The sequence below is a fragment of the Kogia breviceps genome, chromosome 19, assembly GCF_026419965.1.
Source record: "Kogia breviceps isolate mKogBre1 chromosome 19, mKogBre1 haplotype 1, whole genome shotgun sequence".
Lineage (NCBI taxonomy): Eukaryota > Metazoa > Chordata > Mammalia > Artiodactyla > Physeteridae > Kogia > Kogia breviceps.
In genome coordinates this window covers 56177305-56202668 of record NC_081328.1, presented here as the reverse complement: position 1 = coordinate 56202668, position 25364 = coordinate 56177305, and the positions used below count along the sequence as shown (strand labels likewise).

The window sequence follows — 25364 nt, the reverse complement described above, 5'->3', positions numbered from 1 at the left end:
ATTGTAGTTCTTCTTGCTTCTGCTGTCTATGCTCTGGTGGATGAGGCTATCTAAGAGGCTTGATGGGAGGGACTGGTGGTGGGTAGAGCTGGCTGTTGCTCTGGTGGGCAGAGCTCAGTAAAACTTTAATCCACTTGTCTGCTGATGGGTGGGGCTGGGTTCTCTCCCTGTTGGTTGTTTGGCCTGAGGCGACCCAACACTGGAGCCTACTCAGGCTCTTTGGTGGGGCTAATGGAGGACTCTGGGAGGGCTCATGGCAAGGAGTACTTCCCAGAACTTCTGCTGCCAGTGTCCTTGTCCTCATGGTGAGACACAGCCACCCCCCGCATCTACAGGAGACCCTCCAACACTAGCAGGTGGTTCTGGTTCAGTCTCCTATGAGGTCACTGCTCCCTCCCCTGGGTCCCGATGCACACACTACTTTGTGTGTACCCTCCAAGAGTGGAGTCTCTGTTTCCCCCAGTCCTGCCAAAGTCCTGCAATCAAATACCACTAGCCTTCAAAGTCTGATTCTGTAGGAATTCCTCCTCCCATTGCCAGACCCCCAGGTTGGGAAGCCTGATGTGTGGCTCAGAACCTTCACTCCAGTGGGTGGATTTCTGTGGTATAAGTGTTTTCCAGTTTGTGAGTCACCCACCCAGCAGTTATGGGATTTGGTTATATTGTGATAGCACCCCTCCTATCGTCTCATTGTGGCTTCTCCTTTGTCTTTGCATGTGAGGTATCTTTTTTGGTGAGTTCCAGTGTCTTCCTGTTGATGATTGTTCAGCAATTAGTTGTGATTCCGGTGTTCTCCAAAGAGGGAGAGCATATCCTTCTACTCCCCGATCTTGAACCAATCTCTGGGTCTTGTTTTTGTATACACTCAGCCAGTCTGTGTCTTTTGGCAGGAGCATTTAATCCATTTACATTTAAGGTAATTATTGATATGTATGTTCCTCTTACCATTTTCTTAATCATTTTGGGTTTGTTATTGTAAGTCTTTTCCTTCTCTTGTGTTTCCTGCCTAGAGAAGTTCCTTTAGCATTTGTTGTAAAGCTGGTTTGGTGGTCCTTAATTCTCTTCTTAGCTTTTGCTTGTCTGTAAAGGTTTTAATTTCTCTGTGGAATCTGAAGATCTGTGCTGGGTAGAGTAATCCCGGTTGTAGGTTTTTCCCTTTGATCACTTTAAATATGTCCTGCCACTCCCTTCTGGCCTGCAGAGTTTCTGCTGAAAGATCAGCTGTTGACCTTATGGGGATTCCCTTGTATGTTATTTGTTGTTTTTCTCTTGCTGCTTTTAATATTTTTTCTTGTATTTAATTTTTGACAGTTTGATTAATATGTGTCTTGGTGTGTTTCTCCTTGGATTTATCCTGCATGGGACTCTCTGTGCTTCCTGGACTTGATTGACTATTCCCTTTCCCATATTAGGGAAGTTTTCAACTATAATATCTTCAAATATCTTCTCAGTCCCTTTCTTTTTCTCTTCTTCTGGGACCCCTATAATTCGAATGTTGGTGCGTTTAATGTTGTCCCAGAGGTCTCTGAGATTGTCCTCAATTCTTTTCATTCTTTTTTCTTTATTCTGCTCTGCGGTAGTTATTTCCACTATTTTATCTTCCAGGTCACTTATCTGTTCTTCTGCCTCAGTTATTCTGCTATTGATTTCTTCTAGAGAATTTTTAATTACATTTATTGTGTTGTTCATCATTATTTGCTTGCTCCTTAGTTCTTCTAGGTCCTTGTTAAACATTTCTTGTATTTATTCTATTTCCAAGATTTTGGATCATCTTTACTATCATTACTCTGAATTTTTTTTCAGGTAGACTGCCTATTTCCTCTTCGTCTGGTTGGTTTTTACCTTGCTTCTTCATCTGCTGTGTGTTTCTCTGTCTTCTCATTTTGCTTAACTTACTGTGTTCAGGGTCTCCTTTTCGCAGGCTGCAGGTTCGTCATAGTTACCGTTGTTTTTGGTGTCTGCCCTCAGTGGGTAAGGTTGGTTTAGTGGGTTGTGTAGGCTTCCTGGTGGAGGGGACTGGTGCCTGTGTTCTGGTGGATGAGGCTGGATCTTGTCTTTCTGGTGGGCAGGACCGCATCTGGTGGTGTGTTTTGGGGTGTCTGTGACCTTATTATGATTTTAAGCAGCCTCTCTGCTAATGGGTGGGGTTGTGTTCCTGTCTTGCTAGTTGTTTGGCATGGGGCGTCCAGCCCTGCAGCTTGCTGGTTGTTGAGTGGAGCTGGGTCTTAGCGTTGAGATGGAGATCTCTGGGAGAGCTTTTGCTGTTTGATATTACATGGCGCTGGGAGGTCTCCAGTGGACCAGTGTCCTGAACTCGGCTCTCCCACCTCAGAAGCTCAGGCCTGACACCCGGCCAGAGCACCAAGACCCTGTCAGCCACTCGGCTCAGAAGAAAGGGGAGAAAGAAAGAAAAAATAAATAAATAAAATAAAGTTATTAAAATTAAAAAATTTAAAAATTATTAAAAATTAAAAAATTAAAAAGTAATGAAAGAACGAAAGAAAGAAGAGAGCAACCAAACCAAAAAACAAATCCACCAATGATAAGAAGCACTAAAAACTATACTAAAAAAACAAAACTAAAAACGGACAGACAGAACCCTAGGACAAATGGTAAAAGCAAAGCTATACAGACAAAATCACACAAAGAAGCATACATATACACACTCACAAAAAGAGAAAAAGGAAAAAAATATATAAATATTTTAAAAAAGCAAGAGTGTAACCAAATCAATAAATCTACCAATGACAATAAACTCTAAATACTAAATTAAGATAAACATAAAACCAGAAACAAATCAGATGCAGAAAGCAAACCCCAGGTCTACAGTTGCTCCCAGAGTCCACCTCCTCAATTTGGGATGATTTGTTGTCTATTCAGGTGTTTCACAGATTCAGTGTACATCAAGTTGATTGTGGAGCTTTAATCCGCTGCTCCTGAGGCTGCTGGGAGAGATTTCCCTTTCTCTTCTTTGCACACCTCCTGGGGCTCAGCTTTGGATTTGTCCCCGCCTCTGCGTGTAGGTCACCCGAGGGCGTCTGTTCTTTGCTCAGACCAGACGGGGTTAAAGGAGCCGCTGATTAGGGGGCCCTGGCTCACTCAGGCCGGGGGGAGGGAGGGGTACAGAATGCGGGGCGAGCCTGGGACCAGCAGGTTTTGAGCACAGTGCTTTCAGGCCGTCCAGCTGATTCATAGAAGTGCCAGACTCTTGAGTGTAATCGTAAATAGGCACCATTTTTTTGGTTTGCTCTTGAAAAAGTCAGTGACAAAATGAGGCACTCATTAGCTCATCCATTTAGCAGTGTTTTGGGAGCATCACCTACAATGTGCCAGGCCCTGCTCAAAGCCTTGGGGATACAGCGGTGAACCAAAAACTGCTCTGCCTTAAAGATCATAGGGGAGTCAACAATACTTTTATAACATCAGAGTGAAGGGGTAGAAACCAGTGCTGTTTTGGGTAGGGTATTCAGGCATGCCTCCTCAAGGGAGTGACTTTTGCGGGGGGACCAGATTGAAGGCTCGTGTCATGTGGACAGCTCAGGGGAGCAGGACCAGGCAAAGGGACCACAGATGCCGAGGCCTGAGGCGTGCGATTTCAAGGAACAATAATAAAGCCGATGCAGTAAGAGCCAGGCAGAAAGTAGCAGCCTTGGGCATGTGGTCGTGTACGACTCATGCTTTAAAAGGATTGTTGCAAGGCTTCTGTCTGGAAAACGAAGGCCAGGGTGGGCTGGGGTGCACGTGTGGCGAGAGCGGAAGTGGGCAAACCTGCTGGAAGACAGTTGCAGTGATCAAGCGACGATGACAGTGCCTTGGATGTGGGCTGCTGGCGGAGTTGGCAGAGGCAGTCAGGTTCTGGATATATTTAGAAAGCAGAGCCAGTAGGATGTGGGGAGGAGGATCAAGGCTTCTGCTGAGGACAGGTTAAGGTGGCACTACCGCTCTCACGCAGTCGGGAGATCCGCAGTGAAGTCGGGACTTAGCAAGAGAGTCCCCAGCGTAGAGGAGGTAAAGTTTGGGTCGAATTCTAGGGGAGTAAGTTGCTAGGATGGTTAGCGTGCTTGTTCTCTTGCTGAGTTGCCGGAAAGGTAGATAAATAATATAAATTCATGGCCATGATTTGTTATTTTTTTCCCATAACCTTGGGTGAGCTATATTTTAAAAGCCTTTATAGATAAAGTGTTCTGGGGTATCAGTTTTGCTGTCCCATTTCCCCGCTAGGAGATCCATAGTCACTGTGGTCATTGTGATTTGGCCATGAGACTTTTTCGTACGTGAAAAACGAAATTTTGCAAGTTCCTGACCTTGGCACTTTTCTTGTTCAGCACCCTCAGGCAGTCATGACAGACAGTGAACACCAGGGGGAGCTAGTTTCCTTACTTATGCAACAGAGTCTGGCCCACCTGTTGGAGCCTGTAGGCCTCCCGTGTGTTAACCATAAACCTGAAACCCAGGACAGCTTCTCTTTTTGCAGTGCGATGTATACTTATAGGAGTGATCTTTTAGCGTGTACCGTGTCTGAATTGTCTTTAAATTGGTCGTTTTAATTAATGCTCATAACCATTTAAAATTTCAAGGGCAGTGGCTTCTAAACCCTAGGCGTATTAGTGAACCCCATATCTGGGAGCTTTTAAAAATAAGGATTCATGGGACTTCTTTGGTGGCCTAGTGGTTAGGATGCGGTGCTATCACTGCGGTAGGCTGGGCTCATTCCTGGTCGGGGAACTGGATCCCACAAGCTGCGCGGTGCGTTGCGGCCAAGAAGAGAAAAAAAGAAAGGATTCATGATCATTTCTGATTTATAATATTTGAGAAGTACAGAAATCTAAATGTAATAAATACCTCAAGTGACTTGAATGGATGACTCGGCCATGGAACTCTGAGTTAGAATCTATATTTTATCACCAGGTATTGAGCTAAAGGAAAGGCAAATAAATGTACAAAAGCTACCCTACACATTATTGGAGTCGAAAATGGATAACCTGGTGAAAAAGCTTGGAAACATTGTATCTGTTAAGAATGCATTTGTCTTAAAGGAACACATTATCTTACCTCATTTTTACAACTGGAATGATTTTATCTTGGGAAGGGAAGTGGTCTACATTTGTAGTGAAATTATTTCTTCAGTAACCTGGAAGCCAAATCTCTTTAATCACAGGCAGTGAAACATGATAATGTGCTAGCAGCTGTTTGATCTTTCCTATCTTTGGCACCTGTGATCTAAGGATCACTTTGACCACGATGATCCTTTCCCATCAGTCAGGACAGCTAGTTTACAGTTTTGCTACTGGTGGTACCTGTCCGATCAGTGTCCCAGGTGCGTGGAGCAGGCCCACAGGCTTAAATCCAGTTCACTGCCAAGTTTTCTTGACCGCCGGCAAACTAACGATTTTTACATTTTTATGTGGCTGAAAAAAACCAATATTTCATAGTGTGAAAATTTTATGGAATTCAAATTTCAGTATCCATAAATAAACTTTTATTGAGACAGCCATGCTCATTCATTTACATTTTGTCTATGGCTGTTTGCGCCCTACAGAGGCAGAGCTGAATAGTTGTGACCAAGCCTGTGTGGCCCGCAAAGCCTTAAATAGTTACTGTCTGGACCTTTACAGAAAAAGTTTTTGCAGAGCCCTGGCATGGAAAGTCCGTGCTGTTCACTTACATGTTAGAGCAGTTCCTGGACCTGTTCTGTAACCATGTATGGTTAGTCTTAACTATGTTCACTTATTACTTTTGATAGGCTGAGCTATCTCTCTATGGCCACCAGGATATCATTTCATTCATTTATTTATTTTTTAATTTTTTGCCATGCTGTGTGGCATGTGGGATCTTAGTTCCCCAACCAGAGATCGAACCCGTGCCCCACTGCATTGGGAGTGTGGAGTCTTAACCATTGGACCACCAGGGAAGTCCCCGTTCATTTATTTTTCATTTATGAAATAATGATGTTCAACTAGCATGTCTTGGAAACGTTTATGCATCTCTAGTGCAGTTAAAAAATTTTGCACAAAAGCTTTTAAAAACGTTATTTGACATGAATCTTCCTTGAGTTTTTATAACTTTAGCTGGATCCAACAATGAACGCCAAGGAGTCAATAAAAAACCGGATCACTCTCTTTAAATAAAAAAGCCATATATTTATTGCAAATCTAGAAGTACCAGAATGTCACAGAATACAGAACAAATCAGCAATCCTGTTTTCATTTTCTGCCAAACATTTAAAACCTTGATTACTGACATACTGAAATTGGCATACATTTTTTTCCATGCAATTAACAGAATGGACGTCTTAAGCAGATCGCTCTGAAACCAGATATAAATATTAAATTGTATTGAACATTCATAGTAAAAAATGCTGTAAAGTGCTGAAGTCATGAAGTCTGCAAAAGTGCCACAAGCTCCAAGTCCTTCTCTGGTAGTGACAGAGATTTGCTACATCCAACTTGTTCTAGGTGGGTCTGTTTTTGACAGACATGTTGTCATTTCCTCCCCAGCCCCTCCCCAAAGTTTTACAGATTGTCCTATTTCTATGGCTGATCAAACACTATACAAAAACGTAGCAGGTGGTGATGAACTATGCCACTTTCATTTCAGTGCAGAGAAATATTCAAGCTTGTGTGTACCTGTAACCAAACTAGGCTTGTTATATTTTTTTCCCCCTGAGTTGTCATAAATTAACAGTAAATGAATAAAGATGGAGCAGCGGTACTGACCATCACCTGTAGAGTGAGATTCAGGACATTATGAGTACGTAGCCAACCTGTTACCCTCATACTTGCCCTTTTACAGAAAAATGTGCACATGAGAAATACTATACATGTAATGTAACTCCAAAAAAAAAAAGCAGTGACCGGTTAACCCGATAACTCTGGTAACATAGAGCAATCAAGGTTTATATAATATAACTCATGATGGTAAAATAAATGTCTCTGCTATCCCACGTGAAATACAGAAATGCTTCAACAGTGAGATTAAGAAAAAAAACCAGAAATGCTTCAACAATTCAATGAAATATAATTCTGATCAAAGAAGATCCTCAAGTATTCTTAGGTGATAAAACAAATCATTTAAAAAAGCTAAGGCGATTTGCTACTCATCGTTGTCCCCCCTTTAAATGACGCACGTTGTCTTTAATCAAACGGAAGAATCCTTACAACTTGGCCTTTTACGAGAGTCACTTTACAAGTTAAGAAGTATTCTTTGAGGCATGTGAAGGATTGCAGAAAGGGGGTAAAAATTCTGCTTATGTCTTAGATTTTCTTTCTTTTGATTACTTTATTCATTCTAGAATAACTTAATAATAAATAGTGGTTTAAATTAAAGACACTATAATCACATATTTCTGAATAATTAAAAGCAACAGGAAACACATTTTTGAATGCTGTGCTGTGTATTCTGTATTGAAATACTTCTGGTAGTGACTGGCCATAAAAAGAAGTGGTCATCTTCACATTTATGAAGTTCAAGTTACATATATTTTTAAAATTTCTGTTTACTAGCCAAATGTTTGGTTTCAAACTGTACTTTATTTCCATGAACTATGTGGAAAAATCAGAGGCTCTAATTTGTTAATGGAAACCTCAGTATTTTTCAAAGGGTTTTAAACAATTTGTTCGTATTTCTGAAAATGAGAAATGTTTTAAATGATGTAAGTTTTTTTTTTTTTTTTTTTTTTGAATGGCCAATTTCATTTCAGTGGCCTCAGCCAGATGTCCTTTTCCAAGATAGTAGTTTATCACATGTGAGAGCTCGTAAGACCACTTTGCCAGTTCATGTCACGCTTTTAAAAGCGGAATGCGGACCCGAGAGTCCTGTGCATCTTTGTATTGCTACTGAATACAGCCAGGTTGATGTGCGGAAAGGGTGTTCGGTGGTTTTTGTTTTGGCTTAAAAAACAAGCGAAAAGGAAAACTTACAAGAAAAAAAAAGAAGGATGTTGGTAGTGGTGTTCACGCATACATTCCCTTTAGAGTGTAGTCTGGAAAGCTGGTGGGTGGCCCACATCTCTGCTGCCCTGGGTCCCCTGTCCCCCACCCTCTCCAGCCCCCAGGGAGGCTGGTGTGAATGACAAGCGTGTCACACGGGCTCCGTTTTCATAGGAGCTCTGTGCTCCGTCTTCCCCAGGTCCATTTCAAGAAAGTCTTCTGGGATGTCTTGTAAAGCTTTCCCACGGTGACTCTCGGCCTTCCCCTCCCCGGCTCGGGCTCGGTGGCACAGCCCGCTTTTGCAGGGTCTCACGAGGGCGAGGCACACGGCGGCCACAAGCATCCCAGCCGCACACGAGTAGAAGGCTCTGCTGTAGGTCTTGCTCTGGTCCACCAGCAGCCCTGCGGGAGTGTCAGCACATTAGCCACGAAGAACCACCCCCCCCCCGGCTCCCCCAGGCTCGGCCACTTCTCAGGCTCTTTGCCTGCCTTGTTTTGTCTGGGTTTCTTTGTTTGTTTTTAAGAAAAAAGCACGTGGAAGGTAGGAATCTTTTCTAGACGGGAGAGAAGACGTAGACAAACGTACAACCTACTTAGCACCTGAGAAAATTCTGTCACTCAGGTGTTCTTTGTGGGCTGATCTGTCCTAGCTGACAATCTAAAGCTTGGGAACGGTGAGAGGCCCCCTCCTTTGGAAAGCTGACGTCCTCTTCTGAGAGGAAAGAGCTCTTTTATTTTCACTCGAGTTCACTTCAGGTATCTTTTCACATGGGGTAAGATTTCGAATCACAATAACCTCAAGGACTTATTGCAGGGCTAAGATGGAAAACAAACCCATGTCCTTCCTACAGGGAAATATTCTGTAGTGATTAGTGAAGTTCTCTGCAGAGTGCTGCTCTAGGTTCAGTTCCCTAAAACCCCTCCCTAGAAGGGAAGCTGGCTTACGGAAGACCCTTAGTTCTGTTATCCCAAAAGTCAAAGGGTAATGAGGTCGGAAATCCAAGCGTTTCCAACCCCCGCCCGCCCCGCGAGCATTTTTCAAGGCCAACTGGTAGAAAAAGCCCGGGCGGCTTGGGCTGCAGACCCAGGTTCTAATCCTGACTTGGTCACTGATTTACCATTGGGCTGTACGCTGACATTCTCTGGCTTTCACTTTCCTCATATTTAAGTCAAGAGAGGTAGCTCGGGTAACCTCTATCCCGACAGCTCTATAATTCTCTGCAAGTATAAAAATCAACAGTTTTAGTTTTCCATTCGACTCGAATAGGAAGCTGGTACGATTAATTAAAGGACAGTATCCTACAGGTGGAATCTAAACTGTGACACAGATGAACTCATCTGCGAAACAGAAACAGGCTCACAGACTTGTGGTTGAGAGAGCAGACCGGTGGTGGCCGAGGGGGAGGGGGCGGGGGGAGGGATGGAGTGGGAGTCCGTGGTTAGCAGGTGCAAACCATCAGATACAGGAGGGAGGAACAGCAGGCTCCTGCTGCAGAGCACAGGGGACTAGATTTCAGTCTCCCGGGACAGACCATCACGGAAGAGTAAAATATTGTAAAAGGAGAGCAGACAAGGGTTTTACTTTGTGTCTTTAACTGACCTGCAAGGGGTGGTCCGGCCAGCCCCGCGATGCTCTGGAAGAAGACGTAGACGCCAGCCGCTGAAGACATCTTCTCGATTCCCACGACGTCGTCCTCAGCGAGCAGCGGGATGTGGGTCCCCGCCACCGTCCCAACCATAACCCCGGAAAATACGCTACAGGACATGAGACCCCAGAAGTCAGTGGCAAAAGTGAAGGCAAACAGGGACACGGTCAGTAAGACGACACAGATGAGCTCGATGTAGATCTTGCGGATGGGCTCTCTGTTCAGGACCAGCCCAGCCCCGACCCTCCCGAACACTTCTGCGATTGCCATCGCTGATAATAAGAAAGCAGCGCGGTCCCGGTCCAGGCCCAGACTGAGGCCCAAGGGAATGATGTACAAGGACGGGGCGAAGAACCCCAGGGTGACGAAGAGACCAAAAAACGCGTAGCAGATAAAACTTTTCTCTTTCAACACGGAGAAGTCCAGCAGCGGGGCCTTCTGGCAGCCGGGCTTGGAGCCTGGCTGGCCCAGGATCTGCTGCAGGTTGGCCTTGGGCTCGAGCTCTACAGCCGCGTGACCAGGCACGTTTTTAGGTGAGGTAGTTACTTCTACTCCTGAGTCAATGGAATCTATCGAGGTGCGGGTTTTCTCGTTCTCAAGCATGTATTGCACTTCTTTCCGATTTTCGTGGGCGGTGGATTTGGGGGTCCCGGGTCCTCTGATGATGATAGGTCTCAGCAGCGCCCCGCAGACCACGAGGTTGAGCTGCAGGAGACCCACGAAGAGGAGGCTGTACCTCCAGCCGATGGTCTCCTTCAGGGCCGTGATGGCTTGGGTGGGCGGGAGCGAAGGAGGAAGAAAAGCCAAGGTCAGAAACGAACTCAAGACCGGGGTGGGGGAGGTGGGAGTGGGTGGGGGAGAAGAGCGAGAAGAAGCGTGGACTGGGAAACAGGTAAACAAAAGTTACTTGGCCGTGGGAATGCTATCGACAGGCACTACCCTTGCTTCTAGGTTTTGGGGGCTTTTAGGACTCGGGAAGGAGGAAGGTGCGTAAGGATGAGCAGAGATGACACATTTTCAGCCCAGGCCTCTGAAAGAGCTCTGGTGGGTGCCTTCCGCCAGGCAGAGACTCAGGAGATGAACGAAGTCCGTGACCCACATCGAGGTTCGGCAGACAGCCGTCTGCGGGCCACGTCCAACCCGCTGCCTGTTCTGGATGATAAACCTTGACTAGAACACAGCCGAGATCATTCTTTAATGTCGTCTACGGCTGCTTCTGTGCTGTCACCGCAGAGATGAGTGGATCCGACAAGGACTTGTCCGTGAAGCCTGCAATACTTCCTCTCTGGCCTCTTCAAAATAGAATTTCCACCCTCTGAGCTAGATCGTTCTCCATCCACTCCTTCAACCCTTAGTAATAACAGATGAAGGAGAAGATAAACCAAGAATCTAAACGCTCATAGGATCATCCTGGGATTAAGGCAGTTATTGTGTGGATACAGTACAGTCCCGTGCAGTATTGCTACAGTTCTCCTCTTTCTTTGTGGAATGTTCTAACCACCTTCCTGCCAGCCCAGAGGCAGCCTGGAGGGGAGGACTGGACCCTGGCTGGGGTCCTCTGGGGGTTGGGCAGTGTCAGGCCAAAGGGGGCCTGAAGCCCCATGGTGACCATAGGATAATGCAGGCCCCAAGAGACCTTCGGGAATTTTCGTCATCATCCCACAAAGGTGTAATGACGTTCATTAGAATTTCATTTCACCAGATTCTCATTCTCTAAGAGCTGACAGTCAGGTATAAGAGACATGGTAAGTTGGTTCCCGAGAAAGAAGATCAGCTTAGCAAGACAGCCCCGAATTTCGGGGCACGGGGTCTCCATTTACTTTTGTAGCATGCTTTGCTCACACCTCTTTTCCCCCTGTTAATATGGAAAACTCAGAATTGCAAAATCTTTCAGGCTTGGGTATTTCAAAGTGCTTTACCCTCCTCTGGCAATGATGGGTCTGCTCTTCTTTTCTCCAACTCACATTCCTTGAGTGCCTGCCTACCAGGTGCCAGGGATGTGCTAGGGAACAAAGCGGACCAAGATGCAGTTTCTACCTTCAGGGCGTTCACAGGCCACTGATTCTTCCCTCAGTGTTTTGTTCTGAAAAATTTCAAAGGGACAGAAAAGTGCGAAGAATGATACCTATCTGCCTGCCCGCACTTCAGTGAATTTCAACAGTTAACATTTTTCCCTGTCTGCCTATTTATAGGCAAGCATACGTTAATTTTTTTTCTGAACTATCTGAAAAGCTTCAGACATGACATGTCACCCCTAAATACTACTACATGTATCTCCTTTGAACAGATCCGCCGGGATCCACTGACACATTCACCAAGAAACGGCAGAGTAGGAGGTTAATCTAAGTCTCCAAGGTCTGCCACTGGCTAGTGAAATTCACAGGTTCTCGCTAAGATAGGGAAATAAACCAGGGATAAAAATCTCCCTGTGAGATTATCCACACACCATTCCCGAAAGGGACTTTATTTTACTAGCACAATTTAAATCCGCACTGAATATGGCTCATTGACCAAGCAGAGAAATAGAATAATGGGAACAATCCGAAATCATTAAATCATCTATTTTGGAATGGCTCTTTCAAGCCTTACCACTGAATATGTGCCATTGTCTATTCCTATTTATGTAAACTTGGGCCAGTATGAAAATGTTTGCATGCCTGACATCGGGGTTAGGGAAGACAGATCCTGAAAACGTGCTGGAGAAGAGAAGACAATTAACCTTTCCTTCTGCACGCGGTCGAAGCTGTCAATCTGTTAACTGACGGTTGGCAAAAGTTACTATAGCAAGAAGAGCCTGGTCACGTGAACACGAAGACTGCAGTCGTCCACTTACCTGGTGCAAAAGCAAACATAGCAAAACATTCTCCTGTAGAAGCAACAGCCGTGACCACGGAGCGTCTTCTGTCAAAGTACTGTGACAGGATGGTGACAGTTGGGAGGAAGCTGAAGCAGTACCCCAGACCTGCGATGGAAAGTCAGAAACGACAGAAAGGACCGCGTCCTCATTGATGCCAGGGGAATGCATGCACAGATCTGGGGTTTTTGTGTTCATATTTAAAATGATAAGTTCTGGGAGCCCAGAAATTCATTCTGGAAAATAGTGCTGTAGCAAAAAAAAAAAACAACAAAAAAAACAGGTTGCATCAGAGGTCTGGAGAAACTGCAAGAGCTGTTTTGGAAAGCTAGGAGTTAAAAAAAACAAACCTGTTTTCTGTTTTTTCCCCCTACTTTTCTGCAGTTTTTTCCCCCCAAATTTATATAATCCACAATGGACAGAACTCTTATTGAATATAGTTTTAAATTTAAGACTTGTATTTGGAAATAAATGAGTTTTGGTATGTGTAGAAATATATGAAAAGATTTAAAGTGTTTTGAAAGAGAAAAATTTTTCTCAGACCCCTAAGAATAAGTCCAGCACAGACCCCTCCCCCACAGCGCAGGGTCCTCACAGCCCGACCTGGGAAATCTCAGCTAAAGAAATTCAAACCTTACTTGGTGAAAATGATGTCTTTTGGCTGCAAACTATCACAAAAGAGAAGTTCTCTTTCTCATTGGTAAATTAAAAAAAAAAAAAAAGACAAAAAGTCTTGGGCATTGATTGAGGAGAGGTTCTCAGGGGAACATCCTGGAGCCCATACAGACCAGTTCAAAACCACTCATCTGGGACATTATTAATTTTAAAGAAAAAAGAGGGCTTCCCTGGTGGCGCAGTGGTTGAGAGTCCGCCTGCCGATGCAGGGGACGCGGGTTCGTGCCCCGGTCCGGGAGGATCCCACGTGCCGCGGAGCGGCTGGGCCCGTGAGCCGTGGCCGCTGAGCCTGCGCGTCCGGAGCCCGTGCTCCGCAACGGGAGAGGCCACAACAGTGAGACGCCCGCGCATCGCGATGAAGAGTGGCCCCCGCTCGCCGCAACTAGAGAAAGCCCTCGCACGGAAACGAAGACCCAACGCAGCCAAATAAATAAAAACATACATACATAAAAAATATATATTTTTTTAAAAAAAAGATACACTTTGGATTTGATTCCCTCCTTCTCCCCCCCCCCCCGCCTTGTTCTAGAAGCTAAGTCTCTGGAGAGTGAGCGAGCCCAGGAGAGGCGCTTACCAGAGACGATGCCGATGGCAATGTACATGTGGTAGACCTTCTGCGAGAAGGAGGCGATCACCATGCCCGCGCTGACCAGCAGCCCGCCGAGCATCACCACGAGGCGGTGTCCGAACCCGGTGCTCAGGACGGCGGACACGGGAGCTGCAGCAAGAGCAAAACGGGGTCTCAGCTCCCCAAGGCGAAAGCCTTAGCCGCCCTAGGACGACTTTAGAAAAAAAAAATTTTTAGCATCTTTATTGGAGTTTAATTGCTTCACAACGGTGTGTTAGTTTCTGCCGTACAACAGAGCGAATCAGCTCTACCTATACCCTAAGATTCCGTCTTGTTCAATTTTACGTTTTCTAACGTTTAGGGTGGCTGGCTTACCACGTTGTGTTAGTTTCAGGCGTATGGCCGAGTGACTGTTGTACGTGCATGTATACACACTCGTGTTTTAAAAATAGTCTTTTCCCGTACGGTCTATCCCAGGATGTGGAATGCAGTTCCCTGTGCTGCACAGTGGGGCCTGGCTGTTTCTCCGTCCCGTATACACTCACTGGCACCTGCTCACCCCACCGTCCCCCTCCATCCCTCCCCCTCCACCCCTCCACCCTCGGGAACCACACGTCTGTTCTCTGTGTCTGTGAGTCCACGGTAAGATTCCATCTTTTAAGCCTTGAACGTGGATGTGACGATGTAAGATACAGAATACATTTTGTGCAATGGTTCCTTAAGTCAGTTCAGGACTTATTTTACTATTTGCACAAGCTGGACAATATATTTTGGGGACTCCTTGACGAGAAATCAAGAGTCATAGTATAAAGTATATCTTTCATCTCCGATGAAAGATTTTGACTCACCAGGAGCCCCTATAAAACTGGATATGCATTAAATTTATGTTATTCTGTAATGATAATGGGCTTTTCCTACGATTGTACAAGGCACTTTTTTTTTTTTTTTCTTTCTATACTCACTGCTTTGGATTCTTTTTTAAAAGGCTCCGTTTAGGGTCAAATTGCAGCGGCGTTCCATTTGACTTTTTTGCAGATGGTATGCAAGCATGGTGAATTCTGTTACGCATATACCCAAGGGGGGCCGGCTGTGGGATGGGTAGTTAAAGTGGCTGATGAATTACAGTGGGCGGAGCTTCTGTGCTCTGTGCCCTCCAGGCCGTTTAAATCTGGGAGATGAGCTCCCTCGTCAGAGGCTACTTAGGCTCCCGCTGATACCGCCTTGAGTACAGTGAGATAAGGGAAACCCCTCCAGAGCTGGGGGGAGGAAGAACGCCATCATACATGCTGGACAGAAAGAGCTAAGAGACTCAGAAAGGACTAAATTTTGTTGGGGTTGGTGCATACCCCTCTCTTATGTGAGTTGGATGTAAACTAATATATTAATATAGCAAAGAATGAAATCACTAGGATCATTTTCAGGCAGTGTGTACACTCAAGGCGTTCATGACTAGAATAACAGCATGAAGAACAATTATCTTCTGGTATAATAGTATTAGCTGGAAATTTCTTGTTGACTATATTATCTTTGGTTAGAAAATGGCTAAAAGTTCAGCTTTGGGATTTTCGTTTTATTTTGGTTACCAAATGTAAAATTTTGGTTCTAATTCATGTAAGTTATCTTTCCAAGAAAGTAAACATCCTGCCAATTAAGAAATTAAGTATCTTAATACTCACACCGGAACTAGGAGTACTTCCATGAACCGTGTAGGAGAGGGTATCAGGGCTAAGGGGAGAAATTCTGACTTTCCCCGGTAGCAAAGAACAACGGAGCTACCTTTGTGAGACAGTATAGGGCTGAAAACTAAGTACCTTTCAAGACAGGCTTAGAAAACTTCAGAGGCAGTGGTTCCATGACAGGATATTAGGGTAAAGTTAGGGAAGCTGAAGTTCAGCCCCGTTAACTGCCAGCGGTAAGTTCAACGGCCTTGCTTTCTCAGAAGACCCTGGCGCGGCCCCTGACAGACGGATGAACCGTCATGAGACCTCAGAGATGTGCTGAGTTAGGTGTGAATGGGACCAAGTGAACATTAGTATGTTAAGAATTACACGACGAGCCCATTCATCGGATGCTGTTGGATCTGGGAGCTGGGCAGACTGATTAGCCAGTGAAGTCCTTTAGGGAAACAGGTGTTTGGAATTCAGAATATCCTCTCTGGACAATATGGGTAGTTCTCCCATATACCCTTTTACACCTTCCATCTTTCTTCTTCATGTAGCCACGTTTTCCTGTCCCCAACCTGTTTCCTCAGCATGTTTTTACGAGACCAGGACCCAGGATGCCAAGAACTTTTAATGCTGCTGCTTTAGGAAATGACCACGTTGCCATTGAACCGGCGTTTGCTACTGTCCCCCAAATAATCGACAGTATCCTAAGAGAGTGCATACAGTAGGTGTTGAATACATGTGCATTAAATGAAGGCAGTCAAGTCCGGCAAGTAGACTTTTCCCTTCAGCGCCTCTTACATAATTAGGCAGACTGAAAGAAGCATGTGCTTATATAGCGCTCAAGCTGGGAGAGGTACTAACCTGTAAATGTTAAGACAAACACACAAATGGATATTATCCATGAGATCCTGCTATTGGATTCATCAAAACTGTCCATTAAGTCATTGAAGAAGACACCGAATGACTTGATGATGCCATAGGTGAAGACTTCAACGAAGAAAAAGGAAACAGCTACCACCCAGCCCCATCCTCCATCAGGCACTTGAGTATAAACATTGGCTCTGGAACAAAGCTGTGATTTCTTTTGGGTCATTCTTAATCTAAAAGAAAAAGTTAAAAAAAAAAAATTAGACCAGCAATGGCATGAGGGTGGGTGATTCTAATACTCAACATAACACATAAGAACTACTCACTAGTTTCTTAGGTTGATGAATAATAGTATCTATCTATACATCTGTCTGTGTCATCTTTTATCTGTCATCTTATCACATATCTGTCATCTATCATCTTATCTATCTAATGAACTAACTATGTTTGTATTGTATATGGAGCCCCTAAAGATTTTGGGAAGGCAGACTTCCAAGCTATGGCAGTTAAATGGAAAAACTAACCAAAAAAACCATAAAGAATCTGGGCAGAATATTTAGAGGCACTTTGGAGGACAAAGAATGGCCACCAGACCAAGGATCAGTGCTGACCTTGAACCTGAAGACAAGTTAGGTAGAGGAAGATTGAATTGACCGTAAGGAATGTAGATCAGAAATGAAGCCTAGGGGCTTCCCTGGTGGCGCCGTGGTTGAGAATCCGCCTGCCGATGCAGGGGACGCGGGTTCGCGCCCCGGTCCGGGAGGATCCCACGTGCCGCGAAGCGGCCGGGCCCGTGAGCCATGGCCGCTGAGCCTGCGTGTCCGGAGCCTGTGCTCCGCAACGGGAGAGGCCACACGGTGGGAGAGGCCACAGCAGTGAGAGGCCCGCGTACCGCAAAAAAAAAAAAGAAATGAAGCCTAGGAAAAGAGAGGCTCAGAGGCCACCTTGCAGGGGCAGCTAAGTGCTGGAGACATCCTGCATCTCTGCTTGATGAGCCTGGTCATTCAGACCATCCTACTTCCTACTCAGCAACATCCTGATTATGCTCTGGGGTCCCGTATGGCTGTACCTACGGGAACGGAACGTGACTACAAATTAAAATTTGGGGATTCTGTCTTCTGGGTGTTGGTTTAGCATGAATGAGTTCCTCCAAGTTGGTTACCACGTGGTGTATGAGAGATGGAATTTCTCCACACAGGACCAGTACTCTAGGATATAGTGACCAAATATGGCACTACCAATTTGCGGGCTCTGGACAGCCAGGGAACTTCAACCAAGTTACTCCTGACCTTGCTATGCTTTTCCATTCAGGATGCAACAAACATCAGAACATCAGATCCCTGTGCTGTGTCACCACTAAGGGGAAAGTACATTTAACACTGGAGGCAGGGCCGTTTAAGTCTCCTGCGGCAGGCTCGAGCGCGTAAAACGCAGACATTTTCAAAACCTCTGCAATTACATACACTTTGAAACAGTCGTGTGTGTTTTTAACCCAACTGAAAATTAATACCTATGAATAAGAAATGAGTCTGTGGTCTCTGCGCTCTTCATGGCAATGCACCTTGAGTTTAAGAATTCTCTGTAATTACGCGGTTGTAGCAGGTGAATTTTCAGGATGCGTGGATGGCCTAGCGGTGAGTTGTCATGTTCACATACTAAGGCAGGTTTGATTGAAAATGGAGAGCAGTTGAGAAATAACAGGACAAAACCTCATCTAGCCAGTAGACTTTCTAGTTTCTGATACGGGGATACAGTATTTGGAATTTGCTGAGAATCTTACAAAGCAGCAAATCTGACCTGATTTCATATTGTTCAGCCTATTGATAGCACGGTAGCCTAGTACTTTGAAAGGACTATATACTCACTTTTTACTCTCTTACTGTTGGCTATTTGGTTGCATAAATAGGGCATAAGATGCTTTAAGACGCTGTGCTCCCTGCAGCACCGGCCTCTTGCGTTTTGATGTGTGTCATCGTGTCATGCCTGAGAGCTCAGGGCAAAGGTGGGAAGAGCACTTAAGTGGCTCTGGGTGTAGGGTAACAGTTACAGACCAGTTTGTCATTCATGTTCCCAGCACGGAAAGCAGCTGATTTAACATGGGAACCCCGAGCCCTCCAGCAGCTGAGGTTTTCCCAAGTCCCCTCCTCCGTTAAGACTTCCAAAGTTTGCTCCCAAGATGAGGCAGCTAGGGCAGAGGAGCTGACAATGGTAGGTGGGCTTAAGATTGAGAAGGAAAAAAAAAAAAAAAAAAAAAAAAGGACATGCCAGTGTTGGCTTTGGGACCGTGTTCAGCCCTAGGGAGCGGGGGAGGAGGGGGAGTGCCGGGGGGAGTCCACAGCTCAGGTCACCCTCCCATCTCGCCCCCCCGCTACTGGGCCACTCCTTTGAGCTTTGCCTTGGAAGCCCAAGACTCCTTTACTGGTCTCTCGACTGTCTGGTACGATTAATCTTTCTGAAATGCTGCATCGTCATGACATTTTTCTGCTCGGACTTTTTCAGTGGCTTTCCTCTTTCCGAAGGACAAAATCCACGAGATCAGCTTGACTTTCAAAGTCCTTCCTAATTGGAAGCCCCTGCCCCCCACGGATCTCAGCAGCCCTAGTTCTTCCTGTTCTAGCGCTTGACTCGCCAGCCACCTTGCCTGTGGCCGTGCCCCTTCCCCAGGCTGGAGGGCCCCCTACGGCTGGCGCCCGTAAGGGCTGCTCCATCAGGCATCCTCGGATCCACTCAGCCTCAGGAGCTCTCACCTGACAGGCACCCTGTAATAATGGGGTACTGTTTACTCGTACGTGTTTATCTTATTTGCTCAGTTAAATTATAAGCTCACGGAAAACAAATCTCGGGCCTATTTCTCTTTGCATCCCTCCCCCCCACCGCCCCCACCGCCAGGTACCTTGCACACGGCTTTAATTAATTCTTTCCAACAAAGTAACTGCCGGGTGCCAGGGCCTATGCTAGGGGGGACAGTGACAATACAGAGATGGCCTCTGCCTCCGTGATGAAACTGTTTGTTGACGATAATGATAAGGAACCTTAAGACTGAAATCCCATCACGTTTTCAAACCATTCAGCCATGTCCTCCCGGAGCTCAGGACATTTCTGACAAGCAGTGGCCACTAAGTCCAAGGCCACATTGGCACGATCTGATGCAGAAGGGTGCCCATGAGATCTTAGCACTTTAAGAGCGGGCTCGGGGCCAACCTGAATAAGAACACATCGGGCTAAAATTGATAAAGGCCCCAAAGAGACAAACGGAAGCCCCCCGTAGCCTAAAATCACTGCAGGACCGGGGCACAGGATCTTTTCGTCGGGTTGCAGTTTAGAGGATGAAGGCTAGACTGCAGTTTTTGTGCACAGATGAGGTCACCTGCTATCAGCAGGCTCTGGGTGAGGCCAGCGCTTCAGTTCTGGCGTTGGGTGCCCATCTCTCTCCTTCTTTGCCTGTTGCCCTTGGTGGTTTGAATGTGCAAGATGGGTGGGGCTGGAGGCCCCGGGGTGGGTGGAGTTAGAATTATAGAATGTTACAACCAAAATGGGATTTGTAGCCCATCTGGGTCCATCTCCGCTTTGTAAAATCCCACTCATTTTGCAAAATGGGGAAACCGACCCCCAGAGAGGGGAAGGGACTGGACCGAAAAGGTCCAGCATCTGATCTCCTGTCTCCCCGGGGCCCCGCTGTACCAGGATGCAGAACAGCATTCTGGAGGCCAGGGAGGGGGCGTTTCCTATAGAGATTGTGAGGACTCTTTCACCACGTCACTGTGTGACCCGGAGAAAAGTCACTGCACCTCTCTGGGCCAGAGTGCCTCACTCGTCAAATGAAGAGGTTGGCTTTGGGAATCCCTAAAGCTCCCCCAGCTTTGGCAGCTGACACTTCTGTGTTCAGCACTGAGTTCTCAACCACCTGATTGCTCAGGTTAAACCTAGTGGCCCAGGGAGACCTGGGAGCCGGGAGGAAAGTGCAAGTGCCAGATGGTTCTTGCAGACGTGGGTGTAAAGGAGCCGGACGTTGGTTAGATCTGATCTAGGACAGCTGGCTCGAAGATGGCAGCTGTCTGACTGCTTTCCTTCCGTTTACTCTCTGAGCTCCTTCTGGGTGTTCAATTCCTTTGTCTCTTTAAACTTTACATCTGGGCTGCTCCCCTGAAGCTAGATCCAAATATAACTCTCACCTGCATTCTTCGGTTTGGGGAGGACAGCTTTTTTATTGTTTTACTGGGATCATCATTAAAGAAAGATGACACCCCAGAACCCACTGATAATCCCAAGTTTACGCCTCCCTTATCCTAAAGCATCCTATGCCCTGGTATATTGAGCTTTGAAGATGACAATACAGAATGATAATGGAATAACCTGGTTTCTGTAACATACGGTTGAGGACGCCTTGCACACAGGGCAGTCGGCAGCTGTTTCCAGACCCAGTGCCTGGCAGTGTGTCTGGCACAGAGTATGTGCTCAATAAAAGTTCAGTAAACCAAGTATGCGTCTTGGGGCGCTCCTGAAGCAATGCATGGCTCTAGCCTCCTCAAGCCCAGTCATCAAGTGAGGAAGTCCCTGCTTGCAGAATAAATCCTTCCCCTGGACTCTTTCCTTTCTACCATCCCCTCAGCAGGCCGACTGGCTTAACAAACGGGTTGGCCTCTACAAACGAAAGAGAGAAAGGCCTGTGGCTTCAGAGGCTCTAAGAATTCCAGAACATGGAAATAATGTTTTGGTTTTACGGCCATGCGAATTTCTCTGACGGGATGGGATGGGATATTCGTTTACTGTGTGGGGATACAGCCGAGCGAGGAGCGACCCCACGGCCTTGGGAGAATCACCTTGCTCCTTGATTTTCAGTGTCAAGAGGTGAACAAGGGAGTTGAACTAGACCGAGGTGATCTCAGAGCTCTTCCTGCCCTAAAAATCTACATTTCTCTGATAGCCTTTGACCCCCACTTGCTCCAAGTTACCCTTTCATCTGTCTCAATTCATTTTTGAGTCCTTTGACGCAAGGTCCACAGGTCTGTCTTCGTGAGGCCCTTGTGCATTATTTGTTGAATTTCTATTTACCATTAACTGGCTGCACACTCATGGGGAAATGACTTTGTTCCTAAGTTTCATCCTCTAAAAGCAGGGGTGAGACACGGAGGTCTGGACGGGGGTTCCTGGCAGCCGTGTCGCCTCTCCCCCCTGCTGCTCTCCCAAAGGAAGCAGAATGGACAAAATGCACTGGGTGGCTTGGAGTAATTTCCTATGAGCATTTGGTTGTCTAATCTTAAATAAACGAGAATTCTGCCAAGGCTTGGAAATCTGCTGTAGCTGGGACTCTCGCTGCGATTTGATTTCTTGAGAAAAGCCATCCCCTGGAGGCATGAAGAATGCAAAATATTGGACTATGATAGACCATCAGGGTGCCAGTGCAGGGTCAGATCAGCGCAGAGTTCAAAATGCAGGCTCTGGATGGGCAGCGGTGGCAGCTGCTGGTGTGCCTGGTGTGAACAAAGCCTCCGCGCGCCACTGCCATCTCCATTCTTCTTAAAGGCGTAGCCTGGAGAACAGCTTTCGACAAGTTGTTTCCAGCCCTAGCTGTCAAAACCAGTCTGTATTTAGGTGAAGCTCACTTCAATTCTCTATTAAAAAAAAAAAAAAAAAAAAACCCAAAACCTAACCTGGACGGCAGCCTCAGCTGCTCCGAATCCCTAGAGAGCACAGATTCACCCCCTTTTACAAGATCGTGATGTAGAAACCTATCCCCTAATTTAAGTGTTGTCCTCTGGAGTTCCACCGAGGAAAGTCCTTTTTGGGAAACCACAGAAGGAAAACTCAGGGTTGGTGGTTCTCATAGAGAAGGAGCTTTTCCACTTGGCTGCACTGTTTACTTATATACTGGAACTATCTTGGACACTCTTAATGATGAGAAGAGGTATTTCTGTATCCACCAGGCAGGACGTATTGTTGATCGCCCCCCCCCCCCCCCCAATGACAGGGACTGGCGCTTGGACATGGGGAGATGCATCACTTAGAGATCTCTGCATAGCACTTGGGATTGTTTTTGCAAACAAGACCCTCCACCCAATCCACTTAGTATGATTTGTAAAATAATAAGATTACCGAGAAATCCCATTCCCAGGGTAGAAACTGTCTCCTTTGAGAAAGAGCTGGCACGGTGTGTCTATAACTGTGCAAACAAAACCAGCTTCCAGGATGACAAGGTGTCATTGCTTGCTCTTCCCCGGTTGGCTCCGGGGAGCTTTTCTCTAAGACTGACGCCCCCCGTGTTTGGTGACATGTTACATGCCACCTAACAAACTTCTGTCACCTGTGTGTGGGAGAGTGTGGCGGTCTAGTTTAAAAAAGAAAAAAAAAGAAAAAGAAACAGAAGGAAATAACCCATTTCCTCTGCAAAACCATCCTCCCTGGCTACAGCGCCGCTCAGCTACCCGGGCGCTTTCCCGTGGTTGGCAGCCCTGGGAACCTTGGAAGTTGAGCGGGACCAGCCGTCAGCCGCTGACAGCCCTGACGGTCAAGGTGGACGAGCTGCACTCGGCGGGGACATGCCTGCCTCCCCGTCGGCCGCCCCGGGTGCGTGTGTCAGGAGGGGGGAGGCCGGGAACCCCGCTTTCCCTGGCGCTGTCTGCGGGGCCGCCCTGCGCGCGCGCGCGAGCCTGGGGACGGTACCTCTGACATTTCGCTCCTGTGACGCGCGGGCAACTTCATGCGGAAAATCCGTGCAGGGGGCTCAGCGCGGCGCCCCTCTCGCCCGACAGCCCGGGGCCCCTTTCCTGGGCCAGGGGGCACCCAAAGGCCAAACCTGCCTTTAGGTATTTTCCGGACACCGACTGTACCCGGGCCACCGACAGGCAACTCTCGGCTGCCCGCACTGGTGAGAGCGCGCCATCCCGGTGGCCCCGGGCATTCCCAACTGTCAGAGAAGATTGGGGGGAATAACCTCTCCAAAATGTTAAGCAGTTAAGTGGTTTCCTCTTCCTCCCTCCAGCCTCCCCCCCCACCAGCCCCAAAAAGCTCCCAACATAGCTTAAAAAAAAAAACCCACCCACACCCCACCATCAAACTTTTAAACATGTAAAATGATAAAACCAACTCACCAAGTTAGAAGGGAAGAGAATAAACCCCAAAAGGCTCCCAATAAGGCGGAGGCCGGGCCGCCCCCTCCTTATAAGCAGCTCGGGAACACGAGAGAGGATTAACCCCTTAGGGCGTGGGCCCGAGCCTAGGGCAAGTTGGCTCCGGCGGGCGAGCCCCGGGCGCCCGCCCCGCCGCGCCCGGCTCCGGCCCCCCGCCCGCTCCCGCGCCTCGGGCCCCCGCGCCGCGCCCCCCGCCCCCCTCCCCGCCGCCCGCGCCGCGCCGCGCCGCGCCGAGCCGTGCGTGCCGCCGCCCGCGCCCCGGCCCCGCGTCGCTGCCTATCGCTTATCCTATACCGGCTGCAGCCGGTCTCCGCCGGCCTCGGGGGCGCGCCGCCGACCATGTGCTGCGAGCGCGGAGCGCCGCCAAGGAGGGGGCCGGCCCGGCGTGCGCGCGCCGGCCCACGTGGACGAGGCCGTGCCGGGCCCGCGCCCGCCCAGGGCCCGGACCGGGGGTCACGGAAGGTAACGGCCTCGCCGTGCCAGACCCCAGGCCGGCCGTGGGGTCCCGCGGGGCCGCGCCCCCCCCCCCCCCGGCCCGGCCCCGCTCATCCTGGCGCGCCCGGCCCGACCGGACCCCGGCGCTCGGCAGCGCTGTAAGCGGGGCGCGCCGGCACCCACTCTGAGGACACGTCCGGCCGGACGTGCGGGGTCCCCGGGCCGCCTCCCTTCCCGCCGGCCCCGCCCGCGCCCGGAGGGCTTGGGCTCCGGGCTGCGGCGTTTCCGCGCCCGCCCTGGGCAGAACAGGTTCCTTCCAGTTCGGGTGTGAGCTGCGCGCGCGGCGCCGCGGACCCCGAGTTCCTCCTCTCGTGCCCGCTTCCCCCGATTTCGTCAACTCGCGCACCCCAGCGGTTCCCCTTGGGTGGGGGGTTGTGCGGGCCCCAGGAAGCTCGCGGCCGGCTGCCACGGGCGCTTTGCTGTCCCCGCTTTGCTGCAGAAGCGACAGCATCGCGTTGCGCGCGAGGGATGTGGGCGAGCGGCCGGGCTGAGTCAGCATCCCCGGCCCGGGGCGCGCGCGCATCCTCCCCGCCAAGCGGGAGGCGACGTCCACACAGGTGCCAGGCCGCAGAACTCGCGGGGAGCTCCGGTGGGCGAGGGAGCCGGACGCCGAGGGGGTGCGTGCCCCTCATCGCGGAGTCCCGGACCCCAGGGTCACAGGGGGCTCAGCACATGACGCTCGAGAACCTCAGTGAGGAGCTCGTCACGGGGACAAAGCCGTGTGTCGGGTCCCAGGCGTTTCGGAGCCCGTGGGGGCACAGACTCGGCCGCCTGGTGTCCGCCTCACGTCCCCAGGGCCTCTTTGAGAACTGCTCGGGAGCAGAAAGCCTTGTTCTCCGCGTCCGCCTGCCGACTCTGGCCCCAGCCGCTCCCTGCATTGGGTTCGGAGAATGTGCTTCTGATGGGAGAAACTCGGGAGAGCCTACTTTGGGGGTGCGTGTACGGAGGGTCGCCACCGGGAGGAGTCGGCCGTCTGAATCGTAATAAAAAGCCCTCTGCGGTCGCTGCCTGATTTCTCCCGTGATTTTGGCATCGGGTCTGCTGGGTTAAGTGCCATTTTGTGCTGTTAACAAGCTGGCGTGGGTTAGGGGAGCAGGTGTGTTGGCGCAGAGTGCCTGCTTACGACCGGGACAGTACAGCCTGGGGCCACTGGTGAGCTTTGCAACCTTGCCCGAGTAACCTAACTTCCTGGAGCATGAATGTCCAAATCTCTAAAATGGGGGCAATCATGATATTCCCAGGATCAAAGCATTTAATTGACGATGCCGGTGCGGGACGGATCACAGCGACTGGCGTTATGTATGGTACGCCCTCACTAGCCAGCAGCTCTTACTGTTACTGCTGTTTGTGGCTCTCCAAGTCCAACAGCTGACTGCAGCACACATCCTGCACGCGGTCCTTTTTCGAGCTGTTCTTCCAGGACTCCACACGTAATGAAATTTAGAATGTGACTTTAACCACCGGCATGAGAGCACTTGATGCTAAAATAGGAATGCCTGTAAATATAATCTTCGATGTTCAGGATCTTACAGTGCCT

General features: G+C 48.4%; 2 protein-coding genes across 14 annotated transcripts in view; one reads left to right on the top strand and one right to left on the bottom strand.

Moving 5' to 3' along the window:
• ARSG (arylsulfatase G) overlaps nt 1-25364 on the top strand; it is a 164519-nt gene that overhangs the window by 8091 nt on the left and 131064 nt on the right. The window contains exon 1 of one of the 10 annotated variants that reach the window (XM_067021162.1): nt 14295-14313. The exons of the other annotated variants lie outside the window; for them this stretch is intronic. The gene's annotated coding sequence lies outside the window, so the exon portion shown is untranslated. Of the gene's footprint in view, nt 1-14294; nt 14314-25364 lie in introns of those variants that run through there. 10 annotated transcript variants of the gene reach the window in all.
• Nucleotides 6124-23476, bottom strand: SLC16A6 (solute carrier family 16 member 6). Of its 4 annotated transcripts, none has more exons than XM_059048540.2 (6): nt 23294-23476; nt 16200-16438; nt 13678-13821; nt 12408-12536; nt 9529-10344; nt 6124-8330 (listed from the first exon to the last, which is right to left on the bottom strand). In XM_059048540.2, the coding sequence occupies exons 2-6, from the start codon at nt 16429-16431 to the stop codon at nt 8080-8082; spliced, it is 1572 nt and encodes a 523-aa protein (XP_058904523.1). In that variant the 5' UTR covers nt 16432-16438; nt 23294-23476; the 3' UTR covers nt 6124-8079. The 4 variants fall into 4 exon arrangements, with proteins under 4 accessions (XP_058904523.1, XP_058904525.1, XP_058904524.1 ...); XM_059048542.2 differs by lacking the exon at nt 23294-23476 and adding an exon at nt 22866-22935 and having other exon boundaries at nt 6130-8330; XM_059048541.2 differs by lacking the exon at nt 23294-23476 and adding an exon at nt 22299-22449 and having other exon boundaries at nt 6130-8330.

Coding starts and splice junctions, on each gene's coding strand:
- SLC16A6 (XM_067021168.1), bottom strand. CDS start 17,756: ATGAAGAGCGCAGAGACCACAGACTCATTTCTTATTCATAG. Junction 13,822..16,199: donor GTTTGTCTTAACATTTACAG/GTTAGTACCTCT, acceptor CTCTTGCTGCAG/CTCCCGTGTCCGCCGTCCTG. Junction 12,537..13,677: donor TGCCATCGGCATCGTCTCTG/GTAAGCGCCTCT, acceptor TTTCCATCGCAG/GTCTGGGGTACTGCTTCAGC.